Source organism: Eulemur rufifrons, chromosome 21 (genome assembly GCF_041146395.1).
Source record: "Eulemur rufifrons isolate Redbay chromosome 21, OSU_ERuf_1, whole genome shotgun sequence".
In the NCBI taxonomy this organism is placed as follows: Eukaryota; Metazoa; Chordata; class Mammalia; order Primates; family Lemuridae; genus Eulemur; species Eulemur rufifrons.
This window is the reverse complement of record NC_091003.1, coordinates 11,790,993-11,815,214: the sequence shown is the minus strand read 5'-3', so window position 1 is coordinate 11,815,214 and position 24,222 is coordinate 11,790,993. Positions and strand designations below refer to the sequence as shown.

Sequence of the window (24,222 nt, the reverse complement as noted above, 5' to 3'; positions counted from 1 at the left end):
ACTGTTAGTGTGGAATCCCCAGGAAAGCATGTAGGAGAAAATGGTTATTGTTCTATCCTTGCAAATATAGATTTGTTTACTTGGCTTTACCAGATTCAGTAGAAAAACTCATAAAAAGGGAGTCTTCATTTGTATTTTTAAAAATGCAACCTAATTATTTAGCTAATTCTGAAATTAGATATCTGAATGAGTTTGATACATAAGAATAAAAATATTAGAGCCTCAGCAGTAAATGCTACTGTTTCACCTCTCAGGAGCCCAGTTGTTCTGTTTCTAAATGCTTGAAAATGTGTTCTCTTCCTGGATTGTATACCAGAGAATGCTTATCAAAATATTGCATATCTCTTTCCATATTCTTGGCTTCTTAACTCACTAAGATCATTACCGATACCATTTTTCACTTTTGTTGTCCAATCTGCATGCCCAACTCACATAGCCAAAGTCTCTCAATAAACGTGTGTTGAATGAATGAATGAGTTGCTTCTAGTCCTGCTGATCACATGAGAATTTGGATTTATAAGTGTGCATTTCAGAGTTCTCCATGTAACATTTTCTGCTATAAGGCAAAATTGCCTGTTAGCAGTTACTACTTCCAATAAGAACTTAAAACATTTTTTCCTTAGGTGTTCTAAAGAGTGGAATGGTAAATTTCTAATGCCAAAATGTGAATCATTGTATTCTTTTTAAGAACTTGCTATAAATTTCATTTGTTTGAAGTGCTGAAGGTGGCCACTTTTATCATATGCATTATTTTGATTCCTATAAATTATTAATCTTATAAATTGGCTTTGATCTCTTAAGAGGGTAACATTATGAGCCACCATGCTCCTGTTATGTTCAGTAAGTTGTTTATTAGTCTTCTAGTGCAGTGTTGTATACATGGTAGAGACACGCTACACTTTGGATGAAATGGTTTGTTCTAGGGCCAATTTTTGCTGGAATTAAGTAGGGTAGCATTGAACAGCTGTAGAAACTTCCTGTAAAAAGTTTCAGTCCACCTGTTCATGGTTATTTATTTATTTATCATTTATATATTCCAGACATATGAAATGAGTAATAATTCAAGTTCAGAAATTTTGTGTATTTACTCTTATAATCCACAACCCGGATATAGGCATAGTTTTATTATTAAATGCCCTTTCTCTGGGATCCGCTTATTCTGATCTATGCCTTCCTCACAAGAAACACTAAGCAGAGGGAAAAGAGACATGTTCCTCTGAGCCTGGCCTGAGAAGGAAGGAAACCAACATATGTTGAACATTTCCCATGTGTCAGACACCTTACTAGGCAAGTTCACATGTGTTATCTTATTCCGTTGTGGGACCCTGAGGAAGATAGTAATGGTTCCTCTTTATGTATGAAGAAACTGAGAGACTTCAAGAGGTTAAGCAATTCGCCCAAGGTCTGTTATATAGTAAAGGACTGAATGAGGGTCTTCTCCATGCAGCCTACTAGCTATGACAAGATGGCACTGCCCACTCTTAGTTGATCACGTTTTTGAGACTACCATTGTAAAAACTATAGTAACTACATCTCTAAAACTTTCTCCCATTTTCATACTTACTCAGTTTGTAATCTAGACTTACCACTCTCTCCAGCTTTGACTTTTCTGGGTGTTAATTCCCTCCATTATTTTAAAAGAGAAAGTAATCACTCTTTTTCTGCCTTGGTGAATTTCCCTAAGCAATTTAAGAACCATCTGAATCCAAGGCCTTACAAAAATTAAAGAAGTAAACTATATGTGAAAGCACTTTGTAAACCATAAGCATGATAAAATTATGGGCTACTTTTTTAATTCTATTGACCAAATAGTGTATTCTGAAGACACAACATAAACAATAAACACATAGATATACATAACTGTAAATAACATTTTTTATATATTCATGTTAGACTTGACAACTAAAACATCTGGTTATACTTTCATTTAAATTCATTTATCTAGCTTGAGCATAGAATTATAAAACTTAGTATCTCTATATGTACCCAAAAAGATGATTTGAAACTTAGAAAGTTTGGTTGTGACAAATGAAAGGCGATGTTAGGGGTTTAAGACAATAATTATCCAAATTATGGGAAGGATTCAAAAGCACAGTGTCTCTCCTGTAACTCAGTGATGTACAGTGATGCCGGCTGAGCTTTGTAATTTGTCTCTGCCACGTCCTTGTACCAGGTGATCTGGTAGGTAGTAGGACTACTCTCTTTACAGGGACCTACCCACCAATTCAGATAGAAAATGTTCTCAACGCAACTCGTTTCTACTTTATCTTTAGGCCTCCTGGTTTAGCGAAATGGCCATCCTGAGAATATTTTGTTGGCTATAAGCCAATGGGTATGACAAGTTTTAAATGTGTCATGATATCTTTAGAGAGTGTGCCATGTCTCAGCTTTGGGAATCTGATTAAAGAAGGAATACTAAAATAAGAAAAAAAGAAATATCTGGATAAAACATATCTCAAACTCATTACCCTAGAACAGACATTTTATTGCCGTATTTGTCTGGAAAACAGATAAATTCAGAAAGGACTAAATGGTATCCTTTCCGTTGATTGGAATTGTTTTTTACCCTACAATTGTACTTTAGAAAAGCATAAGCATGAGAAAGTGAAATTTATACGTATATTTCAAACTATTTTTTTCTTTTATCAAGAAATATGTCCATTTTTTTAAAAAAACACATTATTGTGATAACGAAATAGATCATTTCTTTGGAGTGTTAGGTACCTTTTTGGTGATGCTATCTTTTTTTTGGTCTTGATATCTTCTGCTCTTATTCCTCACACTTTAAAGAGGATTGTCCTTCAGAAAAGAGAAATGAATATGAAACCTAGTGTTGGTTTCAGCTGGAAAGGTTTCAAAGTTCGGCTAATGTTTAATGGTCTACTTTGATAATACTATCCAGTTACAGAACAGCACTCTCTTGATAGGAAGGACTCGGTCTAGTATGCAGGGCCACCTTGTAAAAAGATCAGAGAAACAAACTCTTCTTTGTATAAAATGCACTTTGACCCATAAACTGAAAATAGTACAGAAAATTAATAGCAGTATGAAATTTCCCAGTAAAACTTGTTTGGGTGTAAAGTTGGGGAGCAATGCCTTACAGCAGATAGGAGTGACTCAATCACTTAGTGAAGAACAAAACCAAAATTATAGTCCTGTAATTAAGATTTTTTCCTAAAATAGATAGGAAAAAGGAGAAGGAAGTGATCAGAGAATCTAATGGGAAAATACAGAGGGATGATAAATCAAAGGAAGGACTGGAAAAATCACAGAAGTCTTGTTCCTTTACACGAGGTACCAGAATACATGTTTGCACTCTATGATTTGTTGAATATATACTTGAGAATGAGTTAAGGAAAAGTTACTAAGAAAAGTCACCATCAGAAAATCATAGAAATGCTTTCTTCTCTTAAGGACAGCAAATGAGTGTATTATAATTTGTTAACATTTCTTTTATGAGGAAGGAGGGAGAGACATGATTTAAAAAAAGAGATCTCTCTCTTTCTCCCTCTCACACTCCCCCTCTCCTCCCCCATGTTAAGAATAGGAGATAAATCACGTTCAGATTATTTTAAAAGGGTATTCAGGGTTCCTGTGACTGTAGAGACATGATCCTTAAAAAACAACAACAAAAAAAATGATTCTCGTGGCTCACGCCTGTAATCCTAGCACTCTGGGAGGCCGAGGTGGGCGGATCGTTTGAGCTCAGGAGTTTGAGACCAGCCTGAGCAAGAGCGAGACCCCATCTCTACTAAAAATAGAAAGAAATTATATAGACAGCTAAATATATATATAGAAAAAATTAGCCGGGCATGGTGGCACATGCCTGTAGTCCCAGCTACTCGGGAGGCTGAGACAGGAGGATTGCTTGAGCCCAGGAGTTTGAGGTTGCTGTGAGCTAGGCTGACGCCACGGCACTCACTCTAGCCTGGGCAACAGAGTGAGACTCTGTCTCAAAAAAAAAAAAAAATGATTCTCAAGTAGAGAACAAAGGGACGTTTGGCAATCTCTAGAGGCACTTTTGGTTGTCGTGACTTGAACGGTGCTGCTAGCTTCTAGTGGGTAGACACAAGGGATGCTGCAAAACATCCTACAATGCACAGGACGGCCCCCATCACAAAACATTAGCTGACCCATTGTCAGCAGTGTCAAGGTTGAGAAATCTTGGTACAGTGGAAATAGCATGGGTCTGGACTCAGCTGGAAATAGGCCTAATTCCCAGCTCCACTCCTTATTAGCTATGTGACCTTGAGCATATATATGATAGTATATCGCAAATATGTAAATGTATTTTGACTGAACGAATAAATTATTTCTTTCAAGTCTCAGTTTTTTCATCTATATTATGGGGGTGGTAACTCCTACTTCATGAATGAATGAAACGAATGAGTGAATAAGATGGTTTTGAGAATTAGAGATGAAGTACATAAAGAGAACTTAGCACATCCTAGCACTTTGAGAGGCCGAGGCAGAAGAATTACTTGAGGCCAAGAGTTCGAGACCTGCCTGAGGAAAAGCAAGACCCCATCTCTACAAAAAATAGAAAAATTAGCCGGGCGTGGTGGCATGCACCTGTAGTCCTGGCTACTTGGGAGGCTGAGACAGGAGGATCCCTTGTGCCCAGGAGACTGAGGTTGCAGTGAGCTATGATGACACCACTGCACTTTGCACTCTAGCCCAGGCAACAGAGTGAGACCCTGTCTTGGGGAGGGCGGGGGGCACCCAGCACAGTGACCCCTCCAGGTGAGCATTCAGTAAACAGTAGGTAAATTGATGGTGACATTGATAAATTATGCGTGGGGGCCCTTCTACTTTGCCTGAAAGTTGGTCTCCCATGAACATGGTTACCTGAGTTCTGTTCCCCACCCCAATTCAGGTTACACGGCAGATCCATGAGCATGAGCAGGAGAACGAGTTGCGGGAACAGATGTCAGGTTATAAGCGGATGCGGCGCCAGCACCAGAAGCAGCTGATCGCCCTGGAGAACAAGCTGAAGGCTGAGATGGACGAGCACCGCCTCAAGCTACAGAAGGAGGTGGAGACGCATGCCAACAACTCGTCCATCGAGCTGGAGAAGCTGGCCAAGAAGCAAGTGGCTATCATAGAAAAGGAGGTCAGTATGTGCGCACAGGCCTTCGTGCCTCAACCTCGCCTGGCCTGTTGTAGTCAGTGGCAGAATGGCAGGAGGCAGGAGCAGTGTGCCTGTGGGTGATGGGGAAACATTGTTGGGGGGCTGGGGCCAGAGTGGTTTCCAGGCTTCACGGGGCTATTTAAAATTGTCATTCAAAGCTAAGATAGCAACTGAAGATATATATTACATTCTTGCCAATTAACATATATTCTGAGCATTGGCCCGTTGATGGTGGTCTGGGTACAAGTCAAGGGAAACAAGATGCTGCTATCTTCTGAGAATTTGCACAGCACAGGTCTGTTACTGTGCCTGCCACGCCCACAGTCCTCTTCAGAAGACAACTGCTGGACAAATAGTCCCCTTTAGTGGTGATAGTCCCTGCCTACACCTGATTAGACTAGGGATGAGCACCTGACCAAAGGGAACAAGGAATTAATCCCACCATTGTTTGGGTTTTTTAGAAAACATCTCTCTTCCCCATCCAGGTTTTAAAGTCATTTTAAAAACAGATGAAAGAGTAAGGCAGATGGTCAAAATATCACCCTTATTACTGATAAATGTTAGATATGAGAAGTGGTTTATGTCTGCAGGAAAATGGGCCCAGAAATACTGAACAAAACTAAACAAACTTGCCTGCCCAGGCACAGGAAGTGCTAAAACTAAGTCACTTTCCCTGCACCCCCATAAGACTTCCATATTGTGGAAAAGCAGGGGTGGACACGTGTTCCCTGGGGATGGAGGGACAGGGGTCATGGTGCCAGAGGTGTCTGAGCAATTAAGCTCTTTTTCCCACATGGAAGGAAACATCAGATTGTAGAAGCATTTCCCTAACAGCCATCAATCTATGAGGCAGTCAGGCATGAAAACCTCTGCCCAGACAGGGGTGATGTTGATTAAATAAACCAGTCAGATTCTTTCTCGGGATTTGACCTGGTAAACATGGGGAGAGAATTGTTATAATGGAAGAATTGTTGATAATGGAAGTCACAGGTGAAAACATACATAAAAAGAACCAGGAAGCATAAATTCCCAATCTCTCTCTCTCCCCTAAGTCCCTCATCTTAGAAATGTGCTTCATCTGATGGTTACCAGAAACTTAGATTTGGTCCCTTTCAGAAGCCAGTATTTATTGGGTTACCTTTTATTTGATCTGTGTGTTTTATCTATTTAGGACCCCCCAAAATATCATGATATCTGACTATAGCGGATTGTAGCAAATGCCTAAGAAAACAAAATGTCATTAACTTTCCTATTGAGAGGATCCCACTAGGGAATCTGATAGTTGGGAAAATTAATCAGTTAGAGGTTGATTCTTGTACTAAAACTGGCCAGTGATGATTATTTATCCATTTTTATAATTTAGCCTTTGGGCTACCAATAATGTGATTTTAAAAGCCTTTATTATAATGCTTAGTTTTCCTTTTATCCCATGAATTTTTTTTGTGTTCAATGCAACATGTTTATGGTTCACCTTCTTTTTTTCCCCGTAAAAAAATGTATGGGGATATATTTTTCAATGGTAGAAATTTCTTTCTTTTTGTAAGATATAAGAGAATCAGAAAAAATATTTCTTTGTTTTTTTATTACTTATTTGTTCAGAAAATATCACATTATTCAGCACTTATGGACTGTCTTAATGCATTGGAGAATATAGACAGCGGAATTCTGCATGTGAAGAACAGATTCATCCTAGGTTGTTACTTGGTTTTTTTTCAGGCAAAGGTAGCTGCAGCAGATGAGAAGAAGTTCCAGCAACAAATCTTGGCCCAGCAGAAGAAAGATTTGACAACTTTCTTAGAAAGTCAGAAGAAGCAGTATAAGATTTGCAAGGAAAAAATAAAAGAGGTAAGGGCACCAACATTTGTAGTCCCCAAGTTGCCATTAGAATGGTTAGAATTTGAAATGGAATCATCTTACATTGTGATCAATATCCAATCCCACAGGTCTCAAACTTTACATTAGAATCACCTAAAATGCTATCAAGACAGATTGCTAAACCCACCCTAGGTTTTCTGATTCAAAAAATCTATTCCTGTCTACCCCCAGATTTTCTGGGGTAGAGTTTAAAAATGTGCATTACTAACAAGTTCCCAGCTGATGCTGCTGCTGCTAGTTCAGGGACCACATTTCAAGAACCGTTGCTGTAACTCCACACCATTCTTACCTACTTCTAATTTATTTTCCACATCTCAGCCGGAGTGATCTTTTCAAACCTTAAATCTGGTCATACCACCTCATGGTATTAAGATCTGCTGGCTTCCCATTGCTCTTAGGACAGGTCAAAATCCTCGAAGTCCCAACATGGTCTGCTCCCAGCCTGCCCTTCCACTGTCATCTCACACCAGTGCTTCTCCCACCCCACCCCACTCTTTGCTGCTCCAGATGTCTACTGGTCATCTTTCAGTTCCTCAAATGTATCATGTCAAGCTCCACCCTTCCCCAAGTTCTTTGCACATACTGCTTCTTCCTCCAGGATGCTCTCCCTAACCCCAAGCCCTCCCTGACCACAATTCTGCTCAGTTAATTCCTACTTCTCCTCCTTGTAAGATGTGGGATTGGTTATTAGGACCTTAACTCAAATAGCACTTCCCCAGGGAAGCCTTTTCTGCCTGCCTCTACCAAAACAGATATCTCTGGTTTCATAACACTAGAGCTTTTAACTATACATGTATTTAATGACTATTTGAGTTACTTACCCTACTAGCTGGTAAGCACCATAAGATTAGAGGCCATGTCTTTGTCCATGACTATATCCATGTGTCCAGTACATGTGAATATTTTGTAAATGAATGATTGATTCTGGAATGTTTGGTTGAAGACCACTAGTGGACTTAGAGGGTCCTCCTGAGGAACTGCAATTTGATCTGAAAGCTCAAATTTCTTCATTTCTCCTTTTACCAGTTCTTACAGGTGAATTGTCTGCGGTTCCATAGACTTTTCTTCTCATAAGACTTAGGATTTCTTATTTGTAGACTTACTAAGTATATTAAGGTTTAATAAAATTCAATATGAGGCATTATTTTAGTACATATGAAATCATATGTTTGAGCTCATATTCTGATTTGTAGGTTAGCAATACAGGACTTAGCAAGGTTCCTCTCCAATTGTTTTTCAGTTAGGAAGTGAAAGCAAGTGGGTTGGGGTGGGTCTCAGGATCTTTTGCCCTGCCCAGGTAAACCCCTCGTAATTGTTGGGCCTGACAGGAAATTGTATTTTATCCTCTCTGGCGGAAGGGGGACTCACTCTCACACCATAAGGACTAGAAAACCAGGGTGTAGAAAGAAATAGCCCAACTAAGAAGGTTCCCATGCTCTCCATTTTCTCTTAATTACTGGCTTGAGCCTAATTATTATATCATTCTAGAGGGAGGTTGCCAGATCACAGATCACCTTAATTTCTCAGTAAGAAATTTTGCAATTTTTTCAGCTCTAAATACCCTCCTTATTTCGAACTCCATGAGTCCACTCATGCCCTGGAGGCCATACTTTACTATGGCCACCATTCTGAAACGCTTTTGAAACACTGAGATGTTTGGAGATTTCGTGAATTCTACCTTTAGAAGATTCTCCCACACAACAGCATTCAAGAGTTCCCACTCAGTCCTCAGCCACAAGGCTGTTTTGGGTTCACCATATTCAAATTTATGAGCACAGAAGACCATGGGCCTGAACTTCTAAGTCTCTCAACGTGCTCATGAAGAAAATCAAGCATAAAGCCAATTTGAGATAGCCTCGCTCAGCCTTTCTGTGCAAAGCTAATATTACTTCTTATGAATTAAAGCTTATTCAGACTATTTAAGGTGGCGTGCATATTTAGATATTGATCTACTTAAAGGTATTGTTTGAGAATGACAGAACAATCTTCATTATCCCCACTGTTGATAGATAACAGGGGTATGGCTAATGCAGAATGATAGATGGTCCAGAAATAATTTATTCTTGATTTTGGAGTGAACTTTTATGATCCTATTTGAATTTGGGTGTGTAGTCTAGTGGTTAATGCCAAACCTAGTAGTGAAGTCACAGCACGAAGAGATGAGTCACCCAGCCTTCCTGTTGTGATCCCAGCCTACTTCACGCTGAAAACAGCACTTTCTCTTGTTGATTCGAAGATTTCACTTATGACTTCACTGGAACAAGATAGTTGAAAGTTGATTTACAAAGTCTTCTTGGCTAAGAGAGAAAATAAGTAGTGTATGATGTCTGCATCACAAAACATTAAGTAAAATAGGTGTTAGCAATACCAAATATTACAGATCAAGCTTGTCAGTACAAAGAAGAGTACACTGTACCTTCTCTAGAAGTAGTATTGTTATTATTGCCATAGATTAACATTTTTGCTGTTCTGATTCACTGCTCTCTCCCCTTTGCCCAGATATTATGGGAAAATTATGAATTTTGTTCCTTTGAAAATATAGGTGGTTTATTTACCCTCTAATCCTAAACAAAGAATGCTTTTTCCTGAAATTCAAGCTAGTGACATTTGCATCGTCACCTCTTGTCTTTGGAATCTGTCTATTTCTCTCAGTCTTTTCACCACCTCCTTTGTCCAAGCAACTATCATCTCTTCCCCTGGACCTTTGCAGTAGCCTCCCAGCTGTCTCCACAGACATGCTCTTCCCTCCAATCTGTTCTCTACCTGGCAGCCAGTAATCTTTTTAAAATACATCTCATTACGAGACTCCCACATATATAAAATCCATTTCTCCTGTGCTAAAGGTCACTGTCCCTAACTTGGCCTATAAGACCTCAGTGGTTCTGCCTGTCTGGCCAGCCTCATCTCCTGTCACACTACACCAGCCACCCTGACCTTCTTTCAGTTCTGGATCACACCATGTTTTTTTCTTCCCCACCCTAAGGGTTTTGCACATGCTGTTTTCTCTGCCCACAGTATTCTTCCTTCTCCTTTTCTACCAGTACACTCCAGTCAATTTTTAAATTTCAGCTTAATCGTTCACAAGGTCAAATATTTTTTATTAAACATTTTTACAGGACCAAGTACTTTCTCTTCACAGCAGTTATCACAGTAATTTTTAGTTCATGTCTGTGGTTCTTTGATTAATTTTTGATTCTATACTGTAAAGCTCTGTGGTTTCAGATATCATGTTCTGCTCACCATTGTATCCTGTGCCTTCCACAGTGCCTGTCACATGATAGGAGCTTAGCCAAGTGTGTGTTGATTGAGTGGATAATTTCTGAGAGTGAGAAGCCAGAGATATGGAAACTCACAAGTGTCCCCCTCAATTAGTGGGGGGAAAAAAGTTGAGGGAGGGATGTGTAACACCAAGCCTTGCTGCATTAAATTTTCATTTGCTTTCCAAATAATATAATCTGCAGTTGCAATAAACATCCGGCTTGTTTTTATTTTTCTTTTCAAGGAAATGAATGAGGATCATAGCACACCCAAGAAAGAAAAGCAAGAGCGGATATCCAAGCATAAAGAGAACTTGCAGCACACACAGGCTGAAGAGGAAGCCCACCTTCTCACTCAACAGAGACTGTACTACGACAAAAACTGTCGTTTCTTCAAGCGGAAAATAATGATCAAGCGGCATGAGGTGGAGCAGCAGAACATTCGGGAGGTATTTATTAAGCTCATAACTGTTGTCATTGACTCATGAGACAGTAAGCTCTGTGAGGGTCATGACCACACCTATTCTCATCCATTCCTGTATCCTTAGCCTTTGTAGCCTTTAGCACAGTGACTGACACAGAGTAGGTACACAAAAGTCAGGGAATGAGTTTACCATCAATAACAGAAAGCCCATTTGCAGAACAAGGAATCCACTTTTTCTAAATAAATGTTATAGAATTTTATTGAACACCTATTATAAGCCATATCATGCAACAAAGAATCAAAAGAAGTTGCATAGAGAATTTTTGCTTTCAGCCTACTCGTCAAGAGCTTGTGTTTTGTGACTCCACGTGGAACATTTAAATAACAATGTGATGCTCTAAAATGAAGTTCATTCAATTGTCCAGCACTCAGAGTGCCTCCTTTGTGCCAGGGCCACTGAGCATCTGTACTCCCTGCCTTCACATGGGCCTAAGTCTAAGAGGAGAAACAGACACATAACAGACTAATTTCAATATAATATGTTAGGTACAATAATAGACCTAGAAATAAAGTATCGTGGGCCTACAGTCGTGAAAGGGCTTGGAGGATTCAGTGATTGGTGAGACGTTGAGCGTGACCAGAGTTCTGAGCATGTGGAGTGGAGTGCAGAACAAGAGTGGTTGGAAGAAGAATGGGAAGGGCCTTGTTTCCGGCCAGGCATGTCCATTTTAGCCTGAAGGCAGTGCATGGCCATCGGAGGTTTTTAAGCAGGGAAGTGACTTGATGAGACATTTCGTTATTTGGAAGAATTAGTGCTTTGGTGTGAGAGATGGGCTGGAGTGGTGAGAAGCAAAGTACAGTGACGTCAGCCGAGGCGCTCTTTCTCTGGTTCTAGCCTGGAAGACGTTACTTGGATAGAGAGAGGAGATTAGCTCTCAGTGATATTTCTGAAGCAGAGCTGACAGTAATTATGACCAAATGGATGTGGGAATTTCAGAAGAGGAAGTCAAAAATGACTTCCAAGTTTCTAATTTGGGAGGTCGGATGGATATGACGGCATTCACTGAGATGAGGAATACGGAATGGGAATCAGTTGCAGATAATAAGTTCAACAGGAAGTCATGGCAACCTGGCATAATCAAAGGAAACCTCATAAAAGACCTAGCACATTGGTAAAAGTAGCAAAGTTTGATTAGAAAAAATTGTTAGCCTGCATAAGGGAAACAAGCACTTCAAGCAGAGTTAATGGAACAGTGAATTGGTATAAGCTTTTTGGAGAGCCATATTCAAATAGGAAGAAGAGAGTGAAGCAAACTAAACTTTATTGAACACCTACAATTATAGGCCAGACTCAAGCTCTTTATACGGGTTATCTTATTAGAAGAGGGAGAAACTGCTGAATTGTTTTTGACTAGCTCAGTGATACAGGTAAAACTGTCCTTTAGAGAAATTAGCCCAGTTTGGCAGTGATGCACAGATTGATTAGAACGTGCATTCTCAGTGGGGACAATAATGGGTTCTAGTCAGGGGCAGGTGTCTTAGATATCCAGACAGCTTGTGGCCGTCTACGGGGCCACCCAGTTCATAGACAGATACATGGTCTATTTGTGGTATTAACATTTCAGCGGTGGGAATGATTAAAGGGGAAAAAGTCTAAAAAGGCTCCTTATCGGGGTGATAGTGGAAAAAAAAAGGCGTGAGAAACACTGGATTAGAAGGAAGAGACTTAGAGGCAAAGATCAGGTGGTGGAAAATAGGGTATGGATAGGCTGGTGGTAGTAACCGTCAAAAGAGAGATGGATTTGAACTCAGTTTGAAATATATAATCAATACGACTTGGCATACAATAGGATATGAGAGAAAAGATGAGGATAGAATCAAAATCATTTCTAGGGTTTAAGACTTGGGGAAATGTAGATTTGGGTAGAAATAGAGAAGCTTCGAGAGAGGTTAAGAGCCTGACTTCGCTACTGGACATGTTGAGTTTGGCAGAAGTAAAAATTCAAAATGAAAAAGCCTAGTAGCCAGTTTGAAATAAGGTATTTGGGATTCTTTTCATGTGGTAATTAATTATTGTTATTCTAATAACATATATTTGGAGGAATTCTAAGGCTAAGGGGACAATTAGTATTAATAAAAGCTACAGAACATAATTACTCCCCAAAATGGATAAAAACTGTATTTGTTGACTTCATTAGTATTAGGTTCTAACCAATTGAGCCAAGAATAATTCTGCAATGGTATTTTTCTTAAGAGTCCAAATTTTCCTTTGTTTAGTCTTATTTCAGAGCCACCTTCATGAAAATGTCCAAAGCTTTTCTTTCTGTTTACAAAAGTAGTAAAAGAACATTGAAGGGTGCGGTAGCACATGCCTATAATCCCAACTACTCAGGAGGCTGAGGCAGGAGGATGGCTTTGAGCCCAGGAACTCAAGTCCAGCCTGGGTAACAGAGCAAGACCTCATCTTTTTTTTTTTTTTTATGGAAAAAAGACATACAGAAGAACATAAAGCTAAGTAGTGAAAGTTCTTTTGAACAGCTTTATTGAGATACCATTGACATATAAAAATTGTACATATTTAAGGTATACAACTTGATGTTTTGATGTATGTATACATTGTGAAGTGATCGACGTATTCAAGCTAATTGACATATCCATCACCTCCACATGGTTACCATAGTTACCATTTGTGTGCATGTGTGCATGGTAAGGAGGAGGCATAGGAAGATTTAAGATATGTCCTCATAGCAAATTGCAAGTATGCAATACAGTATTGTTAACTGTTGTCACTGTAGTACATTCGATCTCCAGAAATTATTCATCTTGTATAACTGGAACTTTTTATCATTTGACCAACGTCACCTCATTTTCCCCTTTTTGATAATACCATTCCACCCAGTCTCTACCTTGAGACAGTCACTGTTAATTTGGCACATACATTCCCACATATTTTTCTCGTATGTATTAAATACATACACGTAGCTTATATATTATGTACAACTTTAATCTTACAAAAATGAGATGACTTTTGTATCAGTAGGGTTATTTGACTTCCAAGAAATAGAAACAAACTCTGGCTGACTTGAGCATGAAAAGGAATTTATTGGAAGGATATGGGGTAGGTGACAAAGCTGAAGAACCAAGGTGGATAAGACGAAGAGCCACGCTGGAAAAGCCACTCCATGACACAGAGAGCAAGAGCTAATGGACACTTCTCAAGGCACTGCCATTTGGATGTGTCTCCTCCAACTGCTTTTAATCTTTGTATCATTTCTGTTGAAGATTCAAATTCCTAGGAGAGATAGAACTTGATCGGGTAATGTGTCTCACCCTTACTCAACGCTCTCTCTGATTCCTGATAGAGTGGAGTCAGTAGTTTCTCAAAGCAAAAAAGGGGTCTGTACACAGAAGCAGGGAAAATGAATGCTGAGCCTGCAAAAAGTAACATATGTCCACTCTATTGTTTTATAGCTTTTTCCCCCCATTTACTATCTGGCACATATAGCTCTGCCTCATTCTTTTTAACCTAATAGTATTTTGTTGTATGGCTATAAAATCATTTATTTAATGAAGCACTTCTCAGTGGACATTTTGTTGAAGTTTTGCAGTATTACTAACCATACAACAGAGAACATGTTTGTACGTAGATATTTTTACATGTAAACAAGTATTTTTGTAGGGTATATTCTCAGAAGTGGAATTTCTGAGTCAAAGAATATATACATCTAAATTTTTACATAGATACTGCCAAATTGCCCACTCGAGGGGTTTATACTCCCACCAAAAAAGCATAAGAGTGCCTGTTTTCCTGTATCTTTGCCTAAACTATTAGCAGTCCTTTTAATTAATGAAAACATTTAAGAGGATCACCGTAAACTGGGTTGAGCCTCTTCCTCTATCACCACCACACACAGATGCTATCTTCTGACCAGTGTTGAAACCAAGAACTGAAACTAAGAAAGCATTAAATGTCATAGGCTGACAATATCTCCATTTAAAAGTTTGAATTCTAGTTTTTACTCAGCTTTAGTGGGTATGAGGATAAAAATTTGGTGTGAGTGAGATTAGCTGCTTAGAACAAAGTTAGGGGAAGGGGATGTTAGGGGATGCACCTGGACTCCATCTGATACAGCAGGTAGATTCAGAGTGTGGTAATATGTTAGGTGTGTGAAAAGTATGTGTGTTTCAACACTGAGCTCACGCCCAGCTTGGCAAGATGCTCACAGTGTATGATGTGGGTGAGGGCAAGGAAACTGTATGTCTCTCACCTCACACTCCCTCCAGGACATGTGTAATATTATCTTTGTTCAGCTCATTGTGTTGAATTTGTCTAAGCTAAAGGTGCACATGATGTGGCTCTAGGGCATTATATATTGATTGCATCATTTGTAAAGCAACCATTGCACCATGTCTACAGCAGAAGGATTCTTTGGAGTATTATATCACAGACTGAAAAAGTATAAAACGAAAATATAAGTAATTTATTGGGACATCTTTTAATGGAAAATGTTGAAAAGCTAAAAACCTGAGTTTAGACTCAGTTCTACTTTATAGACATCGTCTGACCTTATGTTAGTCCCTCGATTCCCAAATGCCTATCACATATAAAAGGGGCAAATCCTTGCAATCTTACCACTTCATAGGGTTGCAACTAGGATTGAATGAGATGTATGAAATAACTTTTAAAAATTGAAAGCACGTTACACATTATCATGTAGGCACAGCACTTGGCTCATAGCAAGCTGAAAAATATTTTCCCCATGATTTAAGTTATTATAGACAGCTTACTATCTTGCACTTCAACAACTCAGATGTACGAATTAAAGGGAACAACTTGCAATGGTAACAGAAAAGCCATTTCAGTACCATGTTTCTCTCACTCTTATAATGGTTTATAAAAACTAGATTTAAGATATTATATGCCAGATATTCACTTCTGAATACAGAAAAATAATGACATATTTATGTATTCTGAAACATTTTCTTATGGTCTTTTATTTCATCCTCACAAGCATGGTAGCTGGCATGGAGGGTGCTGGTATCCTCACTTTACACCTGAAGCTACTAAAATGTAGATTAAGAGACTTGCCCAAAACCATGCATAATGAATTCATGGAGGAGCTGAAACTGACTCACACCCTAAGCATCTCTCCATTGATTCACAAACTTTGGTATAAGTCAGATTAGCTGGGCACCTTGTTCAAAGACCAATCACTTGTAACCCAGATAATTCTGGCGTAGGTGTTCTGTGGACATTATCCTGAAGCATCCCGTGACACACGAGGAGAAGCACTGGATCTCTTTTCGAAGTGTTCATTTGCTTTGTGTCTTTTACTCCCCACCTCCACCCCTGTGAGTTTCAAGGCTGTGGGCAGCTTAGACTCAGTTTGGACTTCTCAATTTAGGAACGTGTGGAATGTTTAAATGCCCAATGTTGGGATTCCTGCCATGCAAAGGTCAAAAATGATATAGTGACCTAGGAACAGAACCTTTGTTCATTTAAAGAGCTTTCCTTCGCTTTCTCTTGGTCATTGGTCAGGGATAGCTTTAGTCTGTGGGAAGGGCTCACTGTCCTTTGGTGCCATCTAGGGGCCAGTTACCGGTTTTTAAAAGAAATTTGATGGTTCCAGGTAAAGAGGACATTATCTTTTATTCCTGAAAACAAATTTAAATTGCACTGATACTCTGGATATTTCCACACTAGAAACTAAGGTCCATGAGGGGATGGACTTGCTCACTGTTCTATCGCTAGTGCCTGCAACAGTGCCTAACACATAGTAAGTGCTCAACAACTATTTGTCGAATAAATAAATGAACAATTAGTGACCCTGCCCTGGTACTAGGTGCTGTGCTATTTAAAGGATTTCACTTCAAATGGATAGGGGGCCCAAGTATGCAAGATATTCTCGGCCACACCAATATACAAGTGTTATTGATATTTCTATGATAATATAAATGACTTGCATTTTCTCCCGTGGTAGATGCCATCAGAGAAGAGTGTTCTAATTTAAAGTCCAGCTCAAAAGCTCTCTCCTTTCCTTGACCTTTTAACTAATAGCATTACCACCCTTTTTCGGAAATATTGTAGCATAAAATCTTAACCTCATTTATAATACGTATCACTTCCAACCTTGCTTTCTCTTTTTTTTAATTCGCACATTTCCCTGTATTAATTAAAGTTCTTTTGTTTGCATGTTCACTGAAATTTATTTGAACTAGCTTGAGCCAAAACCAGGGAATTTGCTATAAAACTATAGGAATGTCTATAAAACCCAACAGCAGTAATACAGATGGACTCACAGGAGGGCTTAGGAACCAGTCAGGAACTTAAGCATCAGTATATTCCCTGCACTTCTGTCTTCTTTTCTCATTCTTCTTGCTCTGAAGCCCAACTTTCTCTAATCCTCAGCCCTCATAGCAGCAAATGACTACCACATATGTAGTTTGTATATGTCCTTCAATTTAAGCCACACATAGAGATCAACTGGTTCTGAATGCCAAGTCCAAATTCCTGCTAGAGAAAACAGGCCCAGGTTGGGCCACCATCTACCTCTGACTCAAGTCAGCTTTGAGCTGAGCATATACTTCAATAAAAGTCTATTAAACTTGCCTATACAAGTGTTAGCAAGTTGAGGACAGAAGTCATGGCTTAATAAACATTTTTATGTCCCCAGAGCGTGTGGTTCAATCTATATATATAATGCCATTTAGGAAATATTCTTGAAATGGTAAATGAAAAATTTTTACCCAACTTCCCCTTTTTTTCTAGTTTGCTTTCCTTTCCCCTTTCAACAACAACAAAAAGACAGACAGACATGAATAGAACTGAAAAAGCAGAGTGGTTAGGTCTAGAAATGATCGAACAGACTAATGGGAAAGATGAAAGGGGAGAGATCTCATGGGTTTTTTTCCCAGCATGCCCTGAACTCTGAGTTTTAAAAAATAGATAATTGGCCTACTTCTGATAGGAGCAAAAACAGGGTATTTCCCAGAAAGCTAAGGGCATTGTAGATGTTACCAGTTTAATTCAGTTTAAGTCTCAACCCTGATTGCATGTTAGAATCACCTAGAAAACTCTTAAAAATGTTGACATCAGGATCGTACCCCAGACAGTTAAGAGAATTTCAGGTTGTGAAATTTAAGGATCTTATGTTTGAAAAGCTTCCTCACATGATTTGAATGGGCAATCGGGGGGAGAACCTCTGGCTTAGCTGAAGAAACATTAATTTAGACCTATGCATAGCACATCACCTAACTAAGGTTCATAGCAGCTCTGTGGGTAAGAGGGGATCAAAATTAATCCCATTTTACAGATAGTGCAGTTGTGATTGCTATGAAGATGCCCATCTTGTCAGTGGTGGACCCAGGAACAGAACCTAAACCTCCAGGGATTGTTCATCTAATCTCATTAGGTCCTGCTGCCACGCACTAATGGGTTTAATTAAGAGATGGTTAGCAGCGCCATCCCTTGCCATCCCTCACTTAGTTGTACATTCCTTCCAATTCATCTCCATTCATCTCTCTCCATTTATCTTTTGTTCCTGCATGCAGGAACTAAATAAAAAGAGGACGCAGAAGGAGATGGAGCACGCCATGCTAATCCGGCACGACGAGTCCACCCGAGAGCTAGAATACAGGCAGCTGCACACGTTACAGAAGCTACGCATGGATCTGATCCGTTTACAGCACCAGACTGAACTGGAAAACCAGCTGGAGTACAATAAGAGGCGAGAAAGGGAACTGCACAGAAAGCATGTCATGGAACTTCGGCAACAGCCAAAAAACTTAAAGGTAAGAAGAGATAGAAGTCTTTTCCTTCTTTGTGCTTCTGGACGTAGTTGGACTGGAGCAGTGGTTTCCATACCTGGATGATTATCAGCGTCACTGGGGCAACTCTTCACAATCCCAGATTTCTGGGCCCCACACCTACTGTTACCTCCAGATGTAAAGCGCAGAGTCTGTATTTAACAAGCTTCTGCAGAGGAGATGCCAAAGCTGGTTTGGAAACCATTATACTACATGATCTCTCAGTTTGTCTTGGTATCCAATTTCTGTGAGCGCTTCATGACCTGCCCTCTTCAAAATTGAACTAATAGCGGTTCATGGATCTGATCCCAGGAAATGAGAAAGTTAAATTGGTATTAGCTACTTTGAATACTGTTGCCTTGAAAAGGACCCTAAAGCCACATCCGAGCTCAGTAGGAAAGAGTGTGATTTATTAGTGATGTCTGTCATGGTGATGGGAGTCAGGAATGAATCTACACGTGCCAGGCATTTGCTACGCCTGCACTAGTGATGTGCTGGAGGGACTCCTTTGGCCTTCCCTGCCTCCAGCTAATTTTAGCTGACCACTAGGTAACAAGCTGTATGTACTAAGCCATTGCTATATGTCAGGGAGGACGTTGTCAGTGTTGGCACAGATATGAGGCCAACCTCAATCACACTGGCCGTGCATCTCTTCCAGCCAAACCCTAAGCTAACTAGTCACATAAGTCCTCAGAGTATTCGTGAAAGGCACATGTGACCATGGGGCAACCTGATGGAATGCCTTCTGGGCTTAAAGTAATACACCTTCTCCTTGCCAAAATGCATATTTGATATTGCTATATGCAAGCACAACCTCTTAGTGGAGGAAAAAAAAATCTAAAATCACTTTCCTCTTTCAGTTTATGCTAAAATCCAGTGGAAATGGGTTAGGATATGAATGCTATCCAGATATTCTCCTTTATTGCGTTGATAAGAAAATGCTATAAGCCAGAGCAGTGAGAGCTGGCTTATCTCATACCATCCCCTTTCTCGCTTGAAAACAGGGAGAAATGGCAAAAAATAAAAAATAAAAGGGAAAAAGCAACAAATAATAGAAGACATTGAAGACTCCAACTAGGAAACCATGAAAATTATTGCCAACCCTTTACCAAGCTAAGCTTCGTAATATTCCACAATCTGCTTAAGGCTGTCACCCCTGTAACAGTCCATGTTCTTCCTTGAAGCCATTTGTAAATTCAAAATCACTTCATTCAGTGTAAAACCAAAAGTATTGGTAGTGTTAACTCTTGTCTGTGTTGTATTTTCATTTTTATTGATGAGCAATATGGGTCCCTGCACCAAAAACAAGATGGTCCCAGCACTTGTGTCATCATAGTGAGAGGCTTTCTGTATTTACTGATGTGTCTTTATGTTTCCTTTGTCACTTTTTCTACACAGGCCATGGAAATGCAAATTAAAAAACAGTTTCAGGACACTTGCAAAGTACAGACCAAACAGTATAAAGCACTCAAGAATCACCAGTTGGAAGTTACTCCAAAGAATGAGCACAAAACAATCTTAAAGACACTGAAAGATGAGCAGACAAGAAAACTTGCCATTTTGGCAGAGCAGTATGAACAGAGTATAAATGAAATGATGGCCTCTCAAGCGGTAAGTGGTTAGGTTTGGTGCCACGGCTTCGAGAGCTTTGGGAATCAAGCATCCAAGATCCAGCCTTTTGTTCCCAAGATGATTCTTGCACACATTTAGGATATCGGTGTTTTTCTGCCCGAGGAACTGAGGAAATGACGACGCCGAATAAAGCCACGCCGATGCGGATACTTGCTGGAGTGTGTCTTATGAGATGGAACTCAAGGAATGTCATGCTAAATCAGGGACCTGGAGGGCAAGATGTGATAGATACCGCATGTGATATCATGTGTTCACTCATCAAAGATTTACTGACCACCCTCCCCCCCAACTAATGTCGGGCACAAATGAATACAACACAGTCCTTGTCCTTAAGGAGCTCACAGTCCAGTGAGGAAGGCAGATACACAGACACATTCATTCAATAAACTCTTCCGAGCATCTGTGTTCAGCATTCTGCTGGGCCCAGAGAGGATGAGCTAGAGAGACAATTGGTCTCTGTCCTCACACTTTGGTCAGTCAAGGCAGGAAGTAAGATAATTAAGCAATAATAACAAAGCATAGTCAGTGATTTGAGGGGGGAGGTGCCGGGGGCTATGAGAGGACGAGTAGGAACAGCTAATCAGGTCTAGGGAAAGCTCCCCAGAGGGAGCCAAGAGGCTTAAAGGAATCCATTGATGTCAATAGGTTCCTTGAAAGTGGGACCTACGTGGGCAAAGGTCCAAATGATGGCAAACATGCATACGGGGACTGAAAGAACTTGGTGTGAGCCCAAAGTTCAAGGAGGACGATTGTGAGACTCCAAAATGGAGAGGTCATAGAAGTCTTGGTAAGCTCAGGACGGGAGCTTGCCTGGTAATTCAGAGAGGATTTCACAAGGAGAGGAGTCCTAGAGAGTAATAGTTGACCAAACAGGCAAAAGAGAAAAGGTTATTCCTGGCGGAGGATACAGTATATGCAAAGACTCAAAGGCCTGAAAGAGGGTGGCCCATTTGAGCAGCAGCGAGTAACTGCTGTGGCAGGAGCATGAATGCAAGGTTAGGGAGGGCAGGCGGATAGTCGGGGGTCAGAGCCTCAGAAGCCAGGAGTTTGGACAATATTCTATAAGCAATGGGGAACTATTAAAGCCCATTTTAAGAAGGAAGGTAGCAGAATCAGATCTGTGTTGTACAAAGATCTTGGCAGTACAGGTAAAGAGACCTGTTAGGAAGCCATTGTAATAGTCTAAGGGAAAAATGATGGTGAAGAGGGTAAGGATTTGAGAAATATTTAAGAGATAGAGTAGAAAGAACTCAGTGACTAGTTTGAGAGGTAGGTTTGACAAGAGAGTGGAGTAGGTCATCATTTTACCAAGACAGAAAAATAAAAGGAGGAATGAGTTTGGACATCTGGGAAGGTGATTGACTAAGTTGTAGACAAGGTGTCTGAGCTGCGTGGGTATCCAGGTAGAGAGGTCCGGATATGAAAATCCGTAGCTCAGGAGGGATGTTGGGATTAAAGACCAAGAATTAAACTTCAGTGTTACATGGGGCCACGGTGGCTGTTAGGAATAGGTGAGATCTGCAAGGGACGGGAGATAGAATCAGAGAGGAGGGGGACTGAGGTCAGGGTCTGGTGGACACCAACATTTGAGAGCTGAATAGAAGGAGACCAGAGATGACCGATCAGAGACACAGGAGGGGACCAGAAGAGATGGCACAGAAGCCAGAGCAAAAGTTTCTAACTGATGACTCCAAATGTTGCAGAGACCAATCAGTAATAAACTTTGAGGTGTTCATTGGATCTAGCAGTGGATTTGTCCACTGCTTGTCGCATACGATCGGTAGAGTAGTAGGAATGGGAGACATTACAGTGCATGGAGAGTGGTTATAGGGTGAGATAGAAACAGTGAGACTGCCTTTCCCAGCTCTTCCTCAGTGAGGGAGAACAGAACGAAAGCTGTAGCAAGGGGAGACAGTTAAAGGAAGATTTCTATTAGTTGGGAGAGGCTTAAACATGTTCTTAGACTGAGGACGAGAGCTGGTGCATTTGCCCGTCCATCTGTCCATCCAGCGAGTATTTACTGAGTACTGCACAGTGCACAGGCATCCGGGGATACTGTGGTGAATAAGACAATCGTGGGTCATGTCTTCATGGAATTTGCAGAAGAGTGGAGGAAACAAACATTGAGAGAGTCTATTCCACATGATGGCAGAGCAAGTGCAAAGTGCCAACAGAGAGTAAAACAGAACTCGCCTGGTCTGGAGAGTCAGGAAAGCCTCTCTGACACAGCAATGTAGGCTGAGGAACCATGTGTGTAGAGACGAGGAAGACAGTGGCCCTTCTGAAGAAGTCCCAGAAACCTATCACGTGTGGAATATAGAGGACTGCGGGGGTGACTAATGGAATAAGACAAGGGTAGATAGGCTAGATCACACAGGGACCTGCAGGCTCCGTTAAGAACTCTTGTCTGTGTCCTAAAAACAATGGGAAGCCATTGGAAAGTGTTAAAGCAGCAGTGTGACATTGGGTTTTGTATTTTTGAACGATCACTGTGATCAAGTGGGGAGGATGGCCTGAGAGATGGGAAGAGCGGATGGGAGGAGATGATGCATGAAGTTGCTTTTACCTAGGCACGAGGGAGCAGTGGCCAGACCAGAGAGAGCGCAGTCGGGATGAAGAGGGAAGTAACTAAGTTTGGCAGGAGGTAGAATTAAGAGCACTTAGTGACAGATGGAGCATGGAGAACCAGATATTCAGGAGGACTCCCAGTCTCTGCTTTGAGTAAAATGGTAGATGGTGTCACTTACCCATGTGGTAAAAAAGGAAGTGGAGCAGGTTGGGGAGCAGGAAAGGAAAGGTGACGGGTTAATATTAGTCATGTTGAGCGTGAGGGCCTGGGAAACACCCAGGTGAAGATGTCACTAGTAGACTGGATAAGAAGGGAGGTCTGAAGGAGAGGTATAGAAGTGGGAGTCACTTACATATATGTAGGTGGTAACTGAGGCTTTTGGAATAGATGAGCTACCTTAGGAAGAGAGGTGAAAGGAAGAAGAGGACCCAGGACAAAGCCCTGAGGGACACCCGTGTTTAAGGCCCAAGTAGATAGGGACTAGCTGGAAAAGGAATAGCCAGAGGGGAAGGAAAAAAACCAAGAGGTTGTGGTATCTCAGAATACAAGAGAAAGAGTTCAAGGAGGAAGGGGCCATCAGCAGTATCACATACTGCTGGGAGGTCAGGTAACAGGGACCAGTTCAGGGTGGTCATCGGTGACCTTGCTGTGAGCGACAGAAGTAGCTGGGTGGGATCAGAATGCGCGAAGGGGAGTACAGAGAGGCTAAAGGTAAGAAGAGAGAGTTGATAGGGGCAGAGCGGCTGATAGGGCTTTTGTCTTGTGGATATTTGTGTTCTCAGCATCTGCAGCCGTGCCTGGCACACAGCGATGAATGCTTGTTCTATAAGATAGTGGCAAACAAGGTCAGGAATATAGGTTAATGACTGCCCTTAAATAAAAGGAGAAGAATGCCCTTTCTTCTGAGACAGGGAGAAGATAAAAGTATCTATGATCATTTATGAACTGCTTACCATGTGCCAGGTACAGTTTTAAGTATTTTATAGGCGTTATCTCATTTCGGTTTTGTAAAACCCCTTTGAAGTTACTGTTTCAACTGTAATTTATCTATGAGGAAATTGAGGTTTAATGTAGTAAAGCCACTTGCTTAGGGCAGGAGTTGGCACACTTTTTCAGTAAAGATAGTAATTAGGCTTTGTGGACCACAGGCGCTGAGTCACAACTACTCAGCTTTGGTATTATAGTACAAAAGCAGCTGTAGGTAATACGTAGATGAATGAGTATATCTTTGTCCAATAAAACTTTATTTATAAAAACAGGTAGCAGGCCACATTTGGCCCCTGGGCTGTAGTGTGCCAACCCCTGGCTTGGGGGTAGGGAGTGGGTCACGTAACCAATTAGTGGTGGAACTAGGATTTGAGCCCATTTTGGAGGAAGCCTGTAAGCCTATATGCTTGGCCACTACTACATTATACTGCCTCTGTTAGATCTTTTTCTTCAGTTAAGCCACTTTTAGAAAACAGGCATGATATTTACCTATACTCTTATAAAACTTTTTAATGGGTTTGGTATGTGTGACGTTGGGTGA

General features: G+C 40.6%; 1 protein-coding gene across 1 annotated transcript in view; it reads left to right on the top strand.

Annotated features, from left to right (window-relative positions):
• The window catches only part of TAOK3 (TAO kinase 3), a 154,748-nt gene that overhangs the window by 127,015 nt on the left and 3,511 nt on the right, over nt 1-24,222 (top strand). The window contains exons 15-19 of the mRNA XM_069497520.1: nt 4,877-5,113; nt 6,848-6,976; nt 10,509-10,712; nt 18,239-18,478; nt 19,892-20,104. Coding sequence (XP_069353621.1) covers nt 4,877-5,113; nt 6,848-6,976; nt 10,509-10,712; nt 18,239-18,478; nt 19,892-20,104 — 1,023 coding nt within the window. The remainder of the gene's footprint in view (nt 1-4,876; nt 5,114-6,847; nt 6,977-10,508; nt 10,713-18,238; nt 18,479-19,891; nt 20,105-24,222) is intronic.